At 43.7% G+C, this 19,602-nt stretch overlaps 1 protein-coding gene across 1 annotated transcript in view; it reads left to right on the top strand.

Moving 5' to 3' along the window:
* LRRK1 (leucine rich repeat kinase 1) overlaps positions 1 to 19,602 on the top strand; it is an 86,302-nt gene that overhangs the window by 16,235 nt on the left and 50,465 nt on the right. Inside the window, exons 9-18 of the mRNA XM_087704319.1 lie at positions 1,129 to 1,266; positions 3,696 to 3,808; positions 3,891 to 3,967; positions 6,608 to 6,737; positions 8,398 to 8,510; positions 10,138 to 10,352; positions 10,982 to 11,146; positions 14,349 to 14,521; positions 17,078 to 17,198; positions 17,850 to 18,009. Coding sequence (XP_087560445.1) covers positions 1,129 to 1,266; positions 3,696 to 3,808; positions 3,891 to 3,967; positions 6,608 to 6,737; positions 8,398 to 8,510; positions 10,138 to 10,352; positions 10,982 to 11,146; positions 14,349 to 14,521; positions 17,078 to 17,198; positions 17,850 to 18,009 — 1,405 coding nt within the window. The remainder of the gene's footprint in view (positions 1 to 1,128; positions 1,267 to 3,695; positions 3,809 to 3,890; positions 3,968 to 6,607; positions 6,738 to 8,397; positions 8,511 to 10,137; positions 10,353 to 10,981; positions 11,147 to 14,348; positions 14,522 to 17,077; positions 17,199 to 17,849; positions 18,010 to 19,602) is intronic.

Here is a 19,602-nt window from a genome sequence, read left to right as displayed (position 1 = left end):
GTTTACAGAGTCAGCCTCTTGTCCCCCCAACATTCTAGGTCCTCATTTTACCCACCTCGGAAGGATTGACGGCAGAGTCAACCTTGAGCCTAGTGAGACTCGAACTGCTAAACTGCAGTCACCCAGCAGTCAGCAGAAGTAGTTTGTAATACTGCACTCTAACCACTGCGCCACCGTGGCTCATAAGATGGTTGTTCAGTGAATCTGGCTTCCCCATTGACCTTGCTTGTCGGAAGGTCACAAACAGTGATCACATGACCTCAGGATACTGCAACAGTCATAAGTACGAGTCAGTTGCCAATTGTCTGGATTTTGATCATGTGACCATGGGGATGCTACAACAATCGTGTGAAAAATGGTGATAATTTCTTTTTCCAGGGCTGTTGTAACTTTCAATAGTCACTAAATGAATTGTAAGTCGAAGACTACCTGTATAAGTGAGAAAACTTCTCCATGAAATTTTAATCAGAAATGTTTTCTTTCTTTCAAACCCGTCCTCTCTTTCTCAACAACTAGAAATGTTGTTGTCAGAGTTCCAAATAGCATCCAAAAGTAAATCAGAGTCCAAGGCAAAGTATTGCTCAAAGTTCCAATTTATTTAGAGAGCCACGTTGGCACATCTGGGAAAACCCAAATCTGAAAGCTTCCTGGTTTCCCACACCTAGTTAAAAGTTCAAGATCTTGCCCCTACACCCACAAGCCCATCACATGGTCCAACCTCCCACTGCCATGCTGGCAGTTCCACCCATCCAGTTCCTGTCAGGTGCAGAGGTGCAGAGACAAAGGATGACCTTGGCTTTCTAGAAAGAATTTTGTTATGGCTACATAGTATGCAACTCCTTACAATCCCCCCTCCCATTTTCCCACAATAGAAAGTGCATAGCAGAATAATAGAAAGAGTGGCAGACCAGAGATCCAACAGAAAAGATGGCTGCAGGCCTGACAGTTGTATTTAAGATTGTGTGTGTACAACGAAGAAACTTGACATTCTTTGAAGTGGCTCAAACATGCATCTCCATCATTAGAGCTCATAAATATTTCCACAAGCTTATTAAATTCATACCTGTATAAAAGCTGAGATTTTTGATGACGGACAACTACAAATTTTTCTCTTCCTTATATTTTCAGAAATCTTGCAAAGTAGCTAGAAATATGCTGGACTCTCTGCCTGACACTTTGGCAGTGTTTTGGAAAAACCATCTCAAGGAAGTAGACTTTTCCTACAATTCTTTGAAAGATCTTCCACAGGGTCTCTTCCAGCTTGAAGTAAGTAGATTGTTCCTGTCTTTTGCTAGCAGCTTCTTGGTGTACCTGGCACGTCTTCGGACAGTGTAACTTCGTGAGCTGCTCTGCCATGAATTAGCAATAGCACTTAGACTTATATACCACTTCACTGGTGGGTGAGTGGGGATACATTCAGTGTATAAGATGCACCCACATTTTCACCCTCTTTTAGGGGGGGAAGGTGCGTCTTATACTCCAAAAAATACAGTGTGTATATGTGTGTGTGTGTGTGTGTGTGTTTATTTGTGCTGATAAATAAATAAAGGGAGACTAGTATAGATCTATTTCAAGCTATTTAGCTCTCATCAGCTAGCCATACCCTTACTGGGATTTGAACCTGGGCTATATTACATACTAGGCAGAGATCTTAGCCATTAGGCCACAGGCTCTTATCCGTTATCAGCAAAGCCAGGGTGAAAGGTATCTATTAGATTTTTATATAATGGATAACTGATAACGGATAAGAGCCTGTGGCCTAATGGCTAAGATCTCTGCCTAGTATGTAATATAGCCCAGGTTCAAATCCCAGTAAGGGTATGGCTAGCTGATGAGAGCTAAATAGCTTGAAATAGATCTATACTAGTCTCCCTTTATTTATTCATCAGCACAAATAAAAAAACACAAAATATAACAAAGGCAACAGTAAAAATATTGGGTTTCTGTCGTGATGGACTCTTGTGACGAGCCGATTGACAGATGATGGAAGCAGTTAGCTTCCTCCCATAATTGGGGCTTATCAGGGGTTGTAAAAATCTTATATATATATCATCTCATACATGCTGTAGTTGTGACTTCAGCTTATGAAAATGGGCTTTCCTTCATAGAAAGTGAAATACATGTAATCTGAATCATTTGAACACTAGGCGGAGCTCTTCTGTTACTTATTTTTTCTCTGGGCCATCCCTCAGTAGGGTTGTATTAGTGCAGCGTGAACACAGCTGTAATTAAAAAAAACCACACATTTGTAGCATTGCATCATTGTTTGATAGCAAGTCAGATCTTTGGTCTGGATCACCTCTGCATCTTTTCTCAGCATGACTTCCTGCAGACGCCTCGCCTCTAACACCAGCCAACTGGTTTGCAAAGTCTGGAAATGTTCATCCAGAGCTTCTGGAGAAGGTGACAGCTGTCCGGGATTTCACACAGGAGGAATTTCTAGCCTTAACTGGAAAGGAGAAATATTGAACTTAGAATGTAGGCAACAGCTTCAGTTCTGAAGAAGCTTCTTGGATGAGAAGCGAAACATCTTCCCAAAAGAAAACAACCTCCAGAAAGTCCAGTTGCCTCTTGAAAAAAACAGCTTTGGGATAGTCGGTGTTATTTTCACCCTAAAGTCTCCTTTAGGGTCGCTATGGAAATTAGATGGCTAAGCAGGAAAGAAAACCAGGAAAGAAAAAAAGGGAGAAAAGACTTTCTGATTCTAACTCTCTATTGCAATGAGCAACATTTTCAGACAGCAAGTATCTCTATATATGTGAATAAAGAGATTGTTCAATATTTCATTACTGTCCAAGTTTGGGGCTAGGTTGTTATCAGGTCTGCAGCCATCTTTTCTTTTGGATCTCTGGCCTGCCACACTTTCTATTATTCTGCAATGCATTTTCTATTGTGGGAAAATGAGAGGGAGGAATTGTACGTTTTTAGATGATATGTAGCCATAGCAAAATTCTTTCCCGAAAGCCAAGGTCATCTTTTGTATTTGAACCTCTACACCTGACCAGAACTGGATGGGTGGAAGCTGCCAGCGTGGTAGTGGGAGATTGGACCATGTGATGAACTTGTGGGTCTGGGGGCAAGATCCTGAACTTTCAACTAGGTGGGGAAAACTGGGAAGCTTTCAGATTTCGTTTTTCCCAGATGCGCCAACGTGGCTTTCTTAATAAATCGGAACTTTGAGCAATACTTTGCCTTGGACTCTGATTAACTTTTGGATGCTATTTGGAACCTTGAAAGTTGTTTGTGTTTTGCTTTTTAAAAAAAGATCAAAACACCCCTTGATGACAACAACAACAACAACAACAAGTGGTTTGCTACCCGATATGAATAGTACATGAATAAGAACATTCATTTAAAATCATTATTGTTATAATGATCACTGTTTCTCATCTATGAAGTCAACATTGTTTCATTGGAATATTCATTTATCCTGTGCTAATAACTTAAAAATAATAAATACAGGAGGGGGGAAGCCCTAAAATTATATTTATTTCAGTGTTCCCCCCAATTATTCCACCTCTTTTTTCCCCTTTGAGTTTTACATCTCCTCTTTGCATGATTTATTGGATTGTAGTGGTCTGTATGTCAAATTCTGCCAGATCGTGATGCCACATCGGCCATCTTGCAGAATTTTAACAATCCCCCTTTCCTGGGATGTGTACACAAAAAACATCATTATCAATTTTCCCTTTCAGGCTCTGGTTTCCCTGAAACTTTCTGGGAATCAGATAGTCGTGTTACCTTCTCCTGAGAAATGGTCTTGCCGGTTGTTGAAATCTTTGGATCTCTCCAAGAATCAACTTGGAAAGTGAGTTTTGGGGGTTTCTCTGAAGCCATACCACGGAAGAAATCTTCCTGTTTGATGGGTCTTTCTTTACATTTGACTGCAGAACTGAGGAAGGGACCAAAACTAAATGGATTCCATTATTCTCTACAAGGAACAGAACTTGCATTGGCAGCGAGATAGGTAAGTGTATGGGAGTATTAGATAGACGGATTGACAGATGCGCAGGATGAAATGAAGAACGGAGGGGTAGGATATTCAGGTACATTTAAGATCCTTGATGGCTGCTTCTTTGATTGCACTTTCTAGCTGAGATCGAGTATTTGTCTTTAAAGAGATCTGTGGAATCCTGGGTGCTCTCTGAGCTTGGCTGTTTTCTTGCAGACATTTCATTACCTAGCTAGGTAACATCATCAGTACTAGAAAGGAATGAGGTGTGCAGAGCGAGGGGCAAAGAGGAGGAGGAGGAGATGATGATGATGATGATGTAGGTCCTTGGTGCTCTCCTAGCTTGGCTGTTTTCTTGCAGATGTTTCATTACTCAGCTAGGTAACATCATCAGTGCTAGAAAAAATGAGGTGTGCAAAGTGAAGGGTGAGAAGGAAGAGGAGGAGGAAGAGGAGCTGTGGGTCCGTGGTGCTCTCAGAACTTGGTTGTTTCCTTGCAGATGTTTCATTACCGAACTGGGTAATATCATCAGTGCTAGAAGGGAGTGGGATTTGTGAGATTATGCTTATCCTGTCAGTGTTGGTGGGAATGTTCTTAGTAATTCCTTGATTAGGCTGTTGTTCACTATTTGTTTGTCTGAGCTGGCAGTTCCTCGATTGGGGTATTGTTTACTGTTGGTCTGGTATTAAGCCAAGTGTTAATCTTTGTTTATCTGAGTCTTAATTGCTGGCGAGGAAGTGTTTTGGTCTTTTTTGTTTCCTTTTTTGCTTTTCGTCTCTCTTGAATGGTATGTAAATGGTATATAAAGTGACCTCTAAAACCAAAAGCATTTAGACTTATATACTGCTTCATAGTGCTTTTACAGCCCTCTAAGCAGTTTACAGAGTCAGACTCTTGCCCCCAACAATCTGGGTCCCCATTTTACCCACCTCAGAAGGATGGAAGCCTGAGTCAACCTTCAGCTGGTCAGGTTCGAACTCCTGGCAGTGGGCAGAGTTAGCTTGCAATACTGCATGCTAACTACTGGGAGGGAGGGAGGGAAGGAATGAATAGCACTTAGACTTATATACAGCTTCCCAGTGCTTTACAGCCCTCTCTAAGCAGTTTACAGAGTCAGACTCTTGCCCCTAACAATCTGGGTCCTCATTTTACCAACCTCGGAAGGTTGGAAGGCTGAGTCAATCTTCAGCTTATCAGGTTCGAACTCATGGCAGTGGGCAGAGTTAGCTTGCAATACTACATTCTAACCATTCTGGGAGGGAGGGAGGGAAGGAAGGAAGAAATAGCACTTAGATTTATATACCACTTTCCAGTGCTTTCCAGCCCTCTCTAAGCAGTTTACAGAGTCAGCATAATGCCCCCAACAATCTGGCTCCTCATTTTACCACCTTGGAGGGAAGCAGGCTTGAGCCGGTAAGAATCAAACTGCTGGCAGTTGGCAGAATTAGTCCGCAATACTGCATTCTAACCACTATGCTACCATGACTCAAAACCAATTGATACTGTATGTGAATAAGACTTTCTGACCCACTTGGACCCCCTACCCTATATTAATTTGCAGTCTTCTGAGCCTGTTTATCCATTTCCCCAAATTGGTAGCCCCTGAGCAATATTCATGGTATTTTGTTTCTTTACTTCTTTGGGTTTATTTTCTTAAAATGTTATTTTCCTTTGAAGGATTGGAAAGGATTTTCTTATTTTTATAATGTGTATTGAAATCCTCTTTTGATCTCCATCCCTTTTTCATCATAAGTTGTCCTCCGTCACCTTGTGGTCACAAGCAACTCTCTGCTGTAGGAAAAACAGGCCAAATGAATATTTAAGTATTAATAAATAACAGATTGTTCTCCTGCCCCTTTCTTGAGACCTGCGATCCACAGCAGGCAAAGAGGATCTGGAGCAAGGGGATTTATCCTATCAAAACTGATTGTCAGTTTGTCTTCTGACCTAGGCTTCCCCAAACAGCAGGAGGCAGAGTCCTGGTCCCGACAAAACCCCTTTTATTAAACGAATGTGAACTCCTCTCATTCACATTCAGCAAAGGCCTGGCAAACAGTCTTTCAAAGGAATATTTATGACCACAGACCTTATCTATCTTGGAAAGCTGCCATGTAAATATTTTCCAAATGAGATGCTATGCAAGGAAAGACTTGGCATAGAGTCTCTGAGATTCACAGACAGATCTTCACACTCCTGAAACGAATCTAAGGACCGAATGAATGAATGGTTTCCTGCAAAAGCCCACTTCCCTTTTGTTCCTCTTTTATTTCCTATGGGAGGGGCCATTCACCGTCCACCTGTGGCTTTACTCCCAACTCGACCCTGATTTCTGAGTTGTTCTTTTCTTCTGGCAGCTCTGCACATGTGCACACTGGGCAGAGGAACAGCTGGAGCCTGTTCCTCTGCCTCACTGCTGTCTCACCCCGAGGGCACCTGATCACTGCCAGATGGCCTCGGCCCCGTCTCTGCCTCTGATGCAGAGCCCTCGTCCGAGCCTTCCCTAGCCTCCACGACTGGCCCATGCTCCTCCCCAACCTTCTCACTGTCCGACTCTGCTGCCAAGTTTGCTGGTGGGCCGCAATAGTTTGCAGACTGCCTGTGTCCTGTATCTTCTCTTGCCTAACTTGTATTTGTCTTGCTTTTTCCTTTCTCCAGAATATACCCTACAGTTTCCTGAATTCCTGGCCGATACATTGGAAGTCCTCTATCTGAATGACAATCAACTAGACTCTGTCCCACAGTCGGTTTGTCTCCTCAGAGGGCTGTCAGAACTCTACTTAGGAAAGTGAGTTGAGTTCTTCCCAACAGTTGTAGAGAATATTTAATTCATTAATTCAGGAGAATATTTAATTCATTAGCTGCTGAAACTTCGAAGATTTCCTTTGATGAACTTGGCCATTTCAGTGCAAAGATTGGGTGCTCCTGATCTTCTCCAAATATTTTTGAAGGTGTTTCCATATTTCCAAGGGAGCATTGCCAAGATGTAGGACAGATGATAAGGGAATTTTAGCTCAATGCAGCTGGAAGACCCAACATCCCAAGAATGGGGAAAGACAGGATGAGATTTCCTATCTCCATCTCTGAATTCTATCTTTGGTTGGGGTAGGAGCTGGTTGAAGAAAAACATTATGTGCTCATTGTTTTCCTGGAAAGAAGGGTAAGATTAAAAAGAAATAAATGGACTCCTACATTGGGTAAAAGCCTGTGATTTTTAAAGTTGATAGTCTTATGAAATGATAAATGTGAAATGATTTTTAACAGCATTGCTGAGAAACACATAAAACAGAATTTAACAAAAAGGATTGTATTTCATCTTAGCTAACCAAAAAAGGGGAGAAACTTTGTTTGTTCAAGAGACTTAGTTAAGAGCAACGAAGATGATTAGGGGACTGGAGACTAAAATACATGAAGAACGGTTGTAGGAACTGGGCATGGCTACTCTAGTGAAGAGAAGGACCAGGGGAGATATAATAGTCATCTTCCAATATTTGAGTCTCTGCCACAGAGAGGAAGGAGTCAAACTATTTTCCAAAGCACCTGAAGGCCAGACAAGGAATGATGATGAATGGAAATTGACCAAGGCGTGATTCAACCTAGAAATAAGGAGGAACTTTCTGACAGTGAGAGAAATCAACCGATGGAACCGAAGTTGCCTTCGGAAGTTGTGGGAGCTTCATCACTTGAGACTTTCAAGAAGAGATTGGACTGCCATTTGTCAGAAATGTTGGGTCTCCTGCGCAAATGGGGGTTGGACTAGATGACCTATAAAGTCCTTTCCAACTTTGTTAATCTGTTAATTGGGTGTCTCTAGTCTAGTGAAAAGAAGGACTAGGGAAGACATGATAGCAGTGTCTAAGTTTAAATCAGGAGAACCCAAGATTTCTTTTAAACTATTGATTTGTTTTTTTTTCTTTAGTCATCCTTGGTTCCCACACTTGTAAGGAATGGGTGGGAGAAGAGAGAGAGGGAAAGAAAGAGAAAGAGATAGAGAGAGGGGGCTGCCACAAAGAAGAGGGAGTCAAGCTATTCCCCAAAGTACCTGAAGGCAGAAAAGGCAGCTTATCAAAAACAGAACCAACCTAGAACCAAGGAAAAATTTCCTGACAGTTAGAACAACTAATCAGTGGAACAACTTGCCTTCAGAAGTTGTAGGTGTTTCATCACTGGAGGATTTGGGGAAGAGATTGTAGAACCATTAGTATGAAATGGTGGTATAGGGTTTCCTGCTTGAGGAGGAGGTTGGATTAGAAGATCTCCAAGGTCTCTTCCCACTCTGCTATTCCCTTAAATTTTTCTTTCCCGTTGAAATTCCGTAATGGTTTCGCCTAAGCTAACCGTTTCATGTTATACCTCCAAATATTCATTTGAAGGCTAGACTTGTGGCCAACTTGCACTTCAGTGTCACCCTTGGATTGGTTGATGAGGGTGTGTCCTTTTCTACATAGTAACCCAGGTATTCAAGAGCTTCCTACTGACCTTGGACAACTGGTTAATCTTTGGCAGCTGGATATTGAGGATCTAAACATTGCCAATCTTCCAGCGGAGATCAGAAAAGAGGGTGAGGTCCTTTCCCTTTCTATAACTGATTAATCTCAGCTGTTCGGACAGGGAGAGAAATCCAAACCAAGCCTGATTTTATTTATTATTGAATGGTGGGCAATATGGGGTGGCCTTTGTCCAGGCTGTTGTTATGAAATAGAATTGCAGACCTCAGATTTTTCATATGATTCAGATTCAGCTCCTTTGCAGGCAACCTTCTCCTTCAAACTCAGAGCTCCCAGTACAGCCATTTCATGGATTCCACATCTCCCCCCCCCCCCCCGGTACGTTTCTGAGTTAAAGTGCTGTAGAAATGACAGGCAACATTTATTATTTTGCAGAAAGTCATCGTCTTTGACATCCCGCAACCAAGAAATGTCAATTCTGTCACTTCCTGGCCTAAGGTTATATTTTTTCAGAATGGTTATTTCTGTTGCAACTTAATTTATTGGCAGTTCTGCAGCATTCAAGGCAAACCATAACTGGAAATTAAGGATCCTTGGCTTACATAAAATTGAGCTTCTGGTGTTTACTGAATAGGCCTATTATTGCTTGACGATCTCCATCAGTTGGTTTATTTCTGCAATATATAACTTCCATATTCAATCCAAAGTTTAAATCAGGAGAACCCAAGATTTCTTTTAAACTATTGATTTGTTGTTTTTTTCTTTAGTCATCCTAGGTTCCCACACTTGTAAGGAATGGGTGGGAGAAGAGAGAGAGGGAGAGAGAGGGAAAGAAAGAGAAAGAGATAGAGAGGGGGGAGGGGAGAGAGAGGGAGAGAAAGAGAGAGAAAGAGAGAGGGGGAGAGAAGAGGGAGAGGGAAAGAAAGAGGGAGGGAGGAGGAGAGGGAGGGAGAGAGTAAGAGGAAGGGAGGGGGAGAGAGAGAAAGAGAGAGGGGGAGAGAGGGAGGGCTGGAGAGAGAGGGAGAGAGAGAAGGAGGGGAGAAAGGGAGAGGAAGTGAGGGAGAGGGAGAGAAAGGGGGAGAGAGAGGGAGGGAGAGGGAGGGAGGGAGAGAGAACAATTGGGAAAAACGGGGGAAATATGTGCTTCCAATAAAGGAGAATATTTGTAGCTCAGAGAGAGAGGGAAAGAGACAGGGAGAGGATGGGAGGGAGAGGGAGAGAGAAAGAGAGAGGGGTGGAAAGGGAGGGACAGAGAGAGAAGGACAGAGGGGGAGAGAGAGAGATCAATTTGGAAAGAAAACGGGAAATATGTGCTTCCAATAAAGGAGACTATCTTGGTTAAATGAGGAGTTCTTGGTGAGAGAGAGGGGGGGAAAGAACTCCCCAGATATCTCTTATTCAGGGCCCCGGTTGTTTGCTTATAGAGGGCTTTGAAAATTAGTCCAAGATGACTGGAGGTTGCTCATCTTCCACAAAGTATTTTTTTCTGCCAACCCATCAGTTCGAAAGTAGGCAAATGCGAGTAGATAAGTAGGTACCACATTGGTGGGAAGGTAACAGCATTCGGTGCACCTCGGCATGCCACATCACCACAGAAATGTCTTCAGACAATGTTGGCTAGCTTGACTAAGAAAGGGAGATGAGCACTGTCCCCTAGAGTTGGACATGACTGGACAAAGGTAAGGGGGAGCCCTTACTTTTACCATATGCCAATGATTTCTCCATCCCTTCTACCTGCAGGACCCAAGACCATTTTAGCTTATTTACGCGCCCAGCTACGCAAAGCAGAGAGATGTAATGTGATGAAAATGGTTGTGGTAGGTCCTCCCCGACAGGGAAAATCCACCTTGGTTGAGATCCTGCAGACAGGGAAACCTTCTCTTTCAATGCCTGACAATGCCACCATCCGGACCACAAGATGGGAGCTCCAGAGACCCGCTGGATTCAAATCCAAGGTAAAGAGAAAAGAGAAAAACGTCTATGGAGATTCTCAGTCCTCCAGGTCATGGTTGTCCCAAAGGTGCTTTTTTCAAGAGGCAACTGGACTTTCTGGTTTTTCTTTGAAGACATTTCGCTTCTCATCCAAGAAGCTTCTTCAGTTCTCCTCTCTCAGAGAGCACTTAGAGCTCACCCTAATCCTAACCCTTTGCTTTCCCTATGAAGACTTTCACACCTGGAGTTTTCAGTGGGATTCAAATTAGAACCTTTATTCTGGGGCATTGAATGCTTTGTAAATATAGCAGCAGATTGACTGGATGGATGGATGTAGAATAGGGTCGCGATGGCTCTTCTCTGTCGGATGCTGGCTTCTACTCTAAATCTTAACTCGGAGAATGTGTGGCTGCCTTAGAAGTAAGCAACCGAGTTACATTTCCTGTGTGGGAAGGGGTCATTACAATCCCCATAACAAGCACTCTTTCTTCAGTTGGAACATTCATACCCATTGACGCCTAGGTGCCGTACATTACGGAGGTATTGGAGGGTGCAAGTTCATTATGCATTCACCATTCTCTCTCTCTCTCTCTCTCTCTCGTTTAAATTAACTGCTATTCGGTCCCTTCAATGTAGCTCTTTGTCCAATTAGGTTGACGCCGTTGAGTTGAACGTCTGGGATATCGGCGGCCCCTCCACCATGTCAACAGTCAACCAGTGCTTCTTCACAGATAAGGCATTGTACATTGTCATCTGGAACTTGGCCCTGGGAGAAGAAGCTGTGGCAAATCTTCAGTTCTGGTTACTCAGTATTGAGGTAGGAGCAAAGTTTGAGCAAAGTCCTCACTGTATGACTCTGCGGCCAGCTCCGCAGTCTGCCAGTGGACCACAACATGTAGGCTGGCCCGTAGAACGTCTATGGCCCAGTGGATGTACAGAGAGGCTTAGACAAGTCTGTCAAACGCCATTGTTCATTTCGAACAGCTTCACCTTAAAATCCTTCAGGGTTGAAATCTTTACATCAACTATGACTTAAACATCAGCCTTCAGCCCTGTAGGACTCCATGTCTTGTCTGTTCCTAATGTGACTCCAGAAACACATTCGTGAACATCTAGCTTAAGCTTCCTTCTCTATTACCCTCCAGATATATTAAATTTTCAGGTCCCATAATTCTTCAGAGCCAAAGTTCAAGCTGTTTTGTTGTTCAGGTATCAAATCATTTTCTTTCATGATTCAGGCAGAATAACAGATAGGATGTGCAGTAGAACCTTTTTTTAAAAAAAAAAATCCTCTTAATGCCATACTGGTATCTACCTCACTACGAAGCATAATGTTATGTCCTATACATGATGACTGAATGCAGGCATGGTGGCTTATTTGAAAAAATTGGAATTACTATGCCATTGAGTGATAAGCAAATGGTGGCAGTTACAAGGTAAAGGTAAAGGTTCCCTGTTGTAATATAGTTCCTTGTGTAGGTGTGTGTCCTCCATGGCCTAGTTCATACTAGGGCCTGCAGAGTCACGCTGAATCACACAGGAGACAACTGGCTCCGAGAAAACCATAACATCCTGATAATGCATAACATAACATCCTGAGATGTGCCCTACCAATGACGCCCAGGATTTGACCATATATAGAGAGAACTTTCCTGAAGCAGTAGATTAGAAATTGTACTTTTACAGGCTGTTTTTTATCACATGCTATTGCTCCTCCTGCCTTTGTTCTATCCCAATAAAAGGGGCTACCAGACCCCCAATCTGGGTCGCTCCATCTCGAGAAAATTCGTCTCCTGTCTTTTCTCAACATTGGCCTCATGGTCGACCCACGGGAACTTCACAGTTCCCCTCACACATACATCCTAGTCATTCCCGACTCTAGGGGGAAGTGCTTGTCTCCGTTTCAAAGCCGAAGAGCCAGTGCTTTCCGAAGATGTCTCCGTGGTCATGTGGCTGGCATGACTAAATGCTGAAGGCGCACGGAGCGCCGTTACCTTCCCCCCAAAGGTGGTCCCTATTTTTCTACTTGCATTTTTACATGCTTTCAAACTGCTAGGTTGGCAGAAGCTGGGACAAGTAACGGGCGCTCACTCCATTATGTGGTGAACTGCCGACCTTTCTGATCGACAAGCTCAGTGTCTTAGTCACTGAGCCACTGCATCCCCAGTGGCAGTTGTAGAAACGTGTATTGTCTACTTTATCTTTGCTTTGCTTGTCTGCCCTACCTAAGACTTCCAGAGGGATGCCAGGCAAGACCAACATTTAAAAAAAAGCATAGAACAGCATCATGGTTGGAAGGGATCTTGAAGTTCTTCTAGTCCAACCTCTTGCTCAAGCAGGAGACCCTGTAACATTTGAGACAAATGGCTATCCAGTCTCTTCTTAAAAGCCTCCAGTGATGGAGCACCCACAACGTCTGAAGCAGAGGTGGTATTTAGCCAATTCTGACCTGTTCTGGAGAACCGGTAGCAGAAATTTTGAGTAGTTTGGAGAACCGGCAAGTACCACCTCTGACTGGCTCCGCCCCCATCTATTCACTGCCTCCCGAGTCCCAGCCGATCAGAGTCCCAGCTGATCAGAGTCCCAGCTGATCGGCTGGGTCTTCTTCTGCTACCCAGCACAGGAGAACAGAGCTGGAAAGCAGTTTAGTGAGATGGGGAGGGAATGGGGTTTTTATTGCCCTGGAGTGGGGTGGAGATTGAAATTTTACAGTATGCTTGCCTTTGAGTGAGGAGGGAATGGGGATTTTGCAGTATCCTTCCCTTGCCATGCCCAACAAGCCACACCATGCCCACAGAACCAGTAGTACAAATTTTTGAATCCCACACTGTAATCTAAAGGCAAGTCATTCCACTGAATAATTGTTCACAATGACAGAGAATTTCTCCTTAGTTCTAGGTTGCTTCTCTCCTTGATTAGTTTCCATCTGTTGCTTCTTGTCCTGCCTTCAGGGGCTTTGGGGAATAGCTTGGCTCCCTCTTCTTTGTGGCAGCCCCTGAGATACCGGAAGACTGTTACCATGTCTCCCCTAGTCCTTCTTCTCACCAGACTAGACATAGCCAATTCCTGCCCCCGTTCTTCATATGAAGCAGTCATTGGCCCAGGGACATGCAGTTATTAGAGGCAAGGGAGGCGGGGCCTCACCAGTCTCCTCAGAGAAAGGAAAGGATTTTAAATAATTTTCTTAAAATAATTAAAGCCAGGGTAGTTGCTACCAGATTTCAAGTCACAGTGGCTTGGTGTCTGCTCTCAGTATTAACTAGGAGGAGGCCAGAGAACTAGGGGCCTCTTTTGCATAAGGAATTTTTCGCCTTTTAAGAGTTAAGTAAGGGTTAACAAGCAAAGAATTCCTTATGCAAATGAGGCACGTATTCTCTCGCCTCCTGTAGAGGGCATTTTTAGAGGCTTTTTAGAGTTCTCTGGGAGCAACTAGCTCAGTCTGACAGAGCTCTGGCTTTTCAAGAGGGGAGGGCAGGGCAGGGCAGGGAGAAGCAGAGTTGAAATCGTCTCTGAAACAGCTGGTAAAGGTGTCTGTGGGGAGGCGGGAGGAATTCAAAAAGTTTGATTGGAAGGCAGCAGGGGAAGGGGGGGTATGGCAGAGGAGCTGCTTTCAAGCCTTTGGAAAATATATCCAATCCAACTTCTGTGTTTATGTTTGTTTGAGAGTGAGTGAGTGAGAGAGGGATCCAACTTCTCTGTGTGCGTGTGCCTGTTTGAGAGAGGGGAGAGGGAAGAAGGAGGGGGAGGGAGAAGAAAAAGAATGGCAAAACTTATTTTGCAAGGGGGAAAAATGCTGTCGCTTTAAATCGGAACTGAGCATGCCTGGCTGTGGAATTCTGGGAGTTGAAGTCCACAAGTCTAAAAAGTGCCTCACCAGGGCTAAAGCTGACCGCACGTCACTGCATTGGCCAATGTTCCCTTCATTTACCTGCAAGACCAAATCTACTTTGTTTGTTCTGACTTTCCCAACCAACTGTATCTTAAGTAAACCATAGATTAATGCCACTCTCTCTTTCAAGGCCAAGGCTCCAAATTCAGTTGTGCTGGTGGTAGGGACGCATCTGGACCTCATTGAAACAAAATTCCGTGTCGAGAGGATTGCCACCTTAAGAGCCTACGTCCTGGCTCTCTGTCGATCTCCCTCTGGCTCAAGAGCCACTGGTTTTCCAGACATCACATTGAAGCATTTGCAGTAAGTTGGGATATGGGTGCAACCATTCACACTACTAAGGCCTTATTTCCAACTGCTTGCTTTTCAACTACTCGAGTATGACTTAAGGAAGAGGGATGTCATGGGTCTAGCTGTGAGCCAGTTGGGGAGTTTTGCTGCAGGAAGTCCTCAACCTACAACCACAATTGAGCCCAACATTTCTGCTGCTAAGCGAGACATTTTGTTAAGTGAATTTTACCCCGTTTTACCATTTTTCTTGCCACAGTTGTTAAGTGAATCGCTGCAGTTCTTAAGTTAGTAAGATGGTTGTTAAGTGAATCTGGCTTCACTTGCTTGTCAGAAGGTCGCAAAGGGATCACATGTCCCAGGGATCCTGCAACCCGTCATAAAGATGAGTCAGTTGCCAAGCGTCTGCATTTGGATCGCGCGAGCAATGCAGTAGTCCTAAGTGTGGGAAATGGTCCTAAGTCCCTTTTGGAATGCCCTTGCAACTTGGAACGGTCACTGAATGAACTGTTGTAGGTGGAGGACTACCTACTACTGCTATGAAACATTCTTCCTGAAAGATTGTGGATTATTATGTCCAGAAGCACCACTATTTTTCTAAATAAAGAATAGCAATAGCAATAGCAGTTAGACTTATATACCGCTTCATAGGGCTTTCAGCCCTCTCTAAGCGGTTTACAGAGTCAGCATATTGCCCCCAACAATCCGGGTCCTCATTTTACCCACCTCAGAAGGATGGAAGGCTGAGTCAACCCTGAGCCAGTGAGATTTGAACAGCTGAACTGCCAAACTAGCAGTCAGCTGAAGTAGCCTGCATTTAACCACTGTGCCACCTCGACCAAGTGTGAGTGTGATATATCATATTTTTCGGAGTATAAGATGCACCTTTTTCCCTCAAAAAAGAGGGTGAAAATCTGGGTGCGTCTTATACACTGAATACAGCATTTTTGCCACCGAAACCCTACCCCCTTCACCAAAATGAGCATGCAGAGCCTGGAGAAGGCTTTCAGAGAGCTCCTGGGGGCTGGGGAGGGCAATTTTGCCCTCCCATCCCCCCCAGGAGCACTCTATAAGCTTTCTAAAGGCTATGCGTGCAATTTCTTTTGACAAAAATGGGTCTGTTTTTTGCTCATTTTGGGGGGGCATCCTCCAGGAGCACTCTGCAAGCCCCCTAAAGGCTATTCCTGTCTTTGGGGGGGGGAGTTTGGGAGGTTTGCAGAGTGCAATAATCTTTTTTTTTTAATTTCCCTCTTTAAAACCTCGGTGCATCTTATACTCCAGTGCATCTTATACTTCGAAAAATACAGTAGTCAAAGCAGTTCTTAAACAATAAGAGAGATTTTTAAATGTCTGAGATTAGGTCTTAAACCTTGTGGTTGCCTGACAAAATTGTACTCTAGAGAGCTGGTTACAAGACCTAGCCCTAACATTTTAATTTTACAGCTCAATCCAACATACGCCACAAACAGAGCACAAGGTAGCATTACCATGTCACACTGAAGCTTTCAGGCTGACACAGTCGCTGCCCACAAAAATGTGTTGGTAATGAACCTTGTACGGCTTGGTTAGCCAAGCTTAACCTGACATTTGAATGAAAGAGTTTAGGGTTGTTTTTTTTCAGTAGAGAAGGAATTAGAGGTCCACAATAGCTTATTGTCTGCCTTCTGAGATCCTACTCTGCTTCTTAATTGCATTTCCTTGAGCCCAGGACAGTGGTACTTCATTAGAAAGAGTATAAATGAAGCAAGCCAATTTTGCTAACAATAAGGGACAGGACTAGGTACTTAGCAAAATATTTTCCTTTCTGATTTCAGCAATAACGCCATTGGTTAAGGAGCAAATGTAACAAGGAATGCTGAGTTGATCTCGGTTTATCTCAAAAAGCTAAGCACGGTCAGGCCGGATTCATCCATCCGTAGGTGAAATACCAGTAGGAAATCTAGGGATAGTTAATGAAATTAGAAATGTTACTAAGAGCTGCGGTGGTGCAGTGGTGAGAATGTAGTATTGCAAGTTAACTCTGACCACTCCCAGCAGTTCGATCCTGATCAACTCAAGGTTGACTCAGCATCTCATCCTTACGAGCAGGGGTGGGTTTCAACCGGTTCGCGGCAGTCCCTGCGAACCGGTTGGTCGGCGAACCTGGAAGTAAGTAACTTCCGGGAACGGCGAAGGGCGCACCCGCCCGCCCGCGCTCCTTACCCGGTTTTGACGAGTTCTGCACTTCCACGCATGCGCAGGACGCATACAGCCCTGCGCGATCCTCCAGGAGCAGCTGGAGCATCGCACAGATGCTAGTACGCATGCGTGCACCGTGCACGAGGACGCCGCCGGCCTCGTTCCAACCGAACCGGTTGGAACAGGGCGAGAAACCCACCCCTGCTTACGAGGTTGGTAAAAGGAGGACCCAGATTCTTGGGGGAGGGGGGGGCGATAGGCTGACTCTGTAAACCACTCAGAGAGTGCTGAAAAACACTATGAAGTGGTATGTAAGCCTAATTGTTGTTGCTATCCCAGATAACAATGCAGGTTACATATGATTTTTTTTCCTCTTGCCATTTCTTTTTGCAGTGAACTCTCATGCAAAACATTGGAAGGTCTGGATGGATTGCGACAGCTGATCTTCCACATCAGCACAAACATGAAGGATGTCGGAAATTCCATCGGCTCACAGAGGCTTGTTGGGAGATTGGTGTGTAATTTTCTATAGGGGATACACCCTATAGGGTGGGTTTAGGGATTTCTCTGTTTTGTCGTTTTTAAGAAACACATAAAACTGTAATATAAACATGGCACGGTTTAGTACACGTTAAGACTCCTTAGCTGCAGCTGTGTGCCAAGAACATGCAAGATGTTGGACGGTGAGACAAACTAGTCTCCACAATGTACATTTACTTTATGACTGGGTGTAACCTCTGAGTATGGTTGTAATTACAAATCTTTTGATCTCATTTCACATGGGAATAAATCTGACAGCGGCAGGGAATAGCTTTTTTAGCTTTATCTCCTTAACCTTCTATGTCAAGTAGGGAGAAGGTTTGACTCTCCGAAGATTGGTGAACCAAATCTTCTAAGGCCTGTAGTCTGTTTTTAGGGAAACTGGGATTTGTAATTCAGCAACATCTGGAGTAAGAGGAAAGAATCAAGTTGCTCTTTTGCAGTTCTACTTGCTGTTTCTCCAGCACCCTCCCTCCAATTTGGGTGGGTTGGTGCTCTATTATAATCTCATAATAACAGTTCTTTATTTAGAGAATAATTTAGAGACAATGATAGATTTGGGAGATGCATTTGAATTCTTTGCTTTGCTTTCATCAAGAGATTGATTTGCACTATCATATAACAGGTCCCGAGGAGCTATTTGAGTCTTCAAGTATCCGTCACAATTGAGCAACAGAGGAGAAGCCAAAACAATAGCGTGCAATATCTCACCGACAAGGAAATACAAGGGATCATTGAGAAAACTCCAGCCAATGACATCAAGGATTATGAAGACATGCAGTCTGGTAGATATGCATGGAATAATTTTATCAGTGTTGTGGCCCGCTGGTGGCCAGCAGAGCTGGCAGCAGAGTCGGACAGTGAGGAGATTGGGGAGAAACATGGGCCAGTCCTGGCGGGGAGGGGGGGGGGCTGAGGAAAGCTCAGATGAGGGCTCTGTTGGAGGCAGAGTGGGAACAAACAGCAGTGAAGCAGAGGAAGAGCTGGAGCTGTTCCCAGTGTGTGCATGCACAGAACTGCCAAAAGACAAGAACCACTAAGAAAGCAGGGTTGATTTAGGAGTAAAACCACACCTTTGAGGTGATTGGCCCCTCCCATAGGAAACAAAAGAGGATCGAATGGGGAGTGGGCTTTTGCAGAAAACAATTCATCCCTTCGGTCATTTCAAGAGTGGAAAGTTCTGTTTGTGACTATAAGAGCCTTGCCCTGCCTTATGGAAACTAGTTATCTGGCAGTTCTCCAAACAAGATAAGGTTTGTGTTGACAAACATTCCCCTGAAAGACTGTTTGCTAAGCCTTGCTGACTGTGAATGATAGGAATTCACAGTCGTGTAAATAAAAGAGGTTTTGCTGGGACCAAGACTCTGCTTCTTGCTTATTAAAGAAGCCTGGGTCAGAACAATCAGAGGCTAGGTGCACAATACTGTTGGCAGCATACAAGTAGATTCTGCTCAGAAACTAAGCCCGCGTTGGCAAGCGTTTTCTGGTATTCATGAAATCCCAAAAAGTAAGCTGCGATTGCATCCTATGTTTCCCTGAGTGAAAGCAGAAAGGTTAGCCATTGTGTCATAAGGAACTCCGAGGGTGATTTGCAGGGGTTGTTTCGACATTTCAAGAGAGGAATGGATATTATAAAAGACAGAGGGGATGACAGTGAAGATGTCCACTTATATATGCTTATTCCACCTGTCAGAAAGTCAAGAGGGCTCACCATTTGAAACAAAATATGAACAACCTTCTTGCCAGAGTCGTTAAGGGAATCATTGCAGTTGTTAAGTAAATCACATGGTCATTAAGTGAATCTGGCTTTGATTGGCAGAAGGCAACTGGGAAGTTTGCAAAAACAGGGGACCCTATATCATATACGTGAGAGAGGGGAGGAGGGAGGGAAGGGGAGAGGGAGATGCATGTATGTGCATATACATGTGTGTGTGTGTCATATAGATAGATAGATAGATAGATAGATAGATAGATGATAGATAGATAGATAGATAGATAGATAGATAGATAGATAGATAGATAGATAGATAGATAGAGTCACAACCCCTGGTATGCCCAAATATACACATATACATATATACATATATACACATATACACATATACACATATACACATATACATATATACATATATACATATATACATATATGTTTTATTTGTGCTGATAAATAAATAAAGGGAGACTAGTATAGATCTATTTCAAGCTCTATTTCAGATCTATTTCAAGATCTTTACTAGTCTCCCTTTATTTATTTATCAGCACAAATAAAGCACAAATATAACAAAGGCAACAGTAAAAATATTGGGTTTCTGTCATGATGGACTCTTGTGACGAGCCGATTGACAGATGATGGAAGCAGTTAGCTTCCTCCCATA

This window comes from Thamnophis sirtalis, unplaced genomic scaffold, assembly GCF_051295495.1.
Source record: "Thamnophis sirtalis isolate CommonGarterSnake01/CBP01778 unplaced genomic scaffold, rThaSir2_p1.2 scaffold_2, whole genome shotgun sequence".
NCBI classification, from domain to species: domain Eukaryota; kingdom Metazoa; phylum Chordata; class Lepidosauria; order Squamata; family Natricidae; genus Thamnophis; species Thamnophis sirtalis.
The sequence above is the reverse complement of the archived record's forward strand: the minus strand, read 5'-3'. Positions and strand labels throughout refer to the sequence as shown.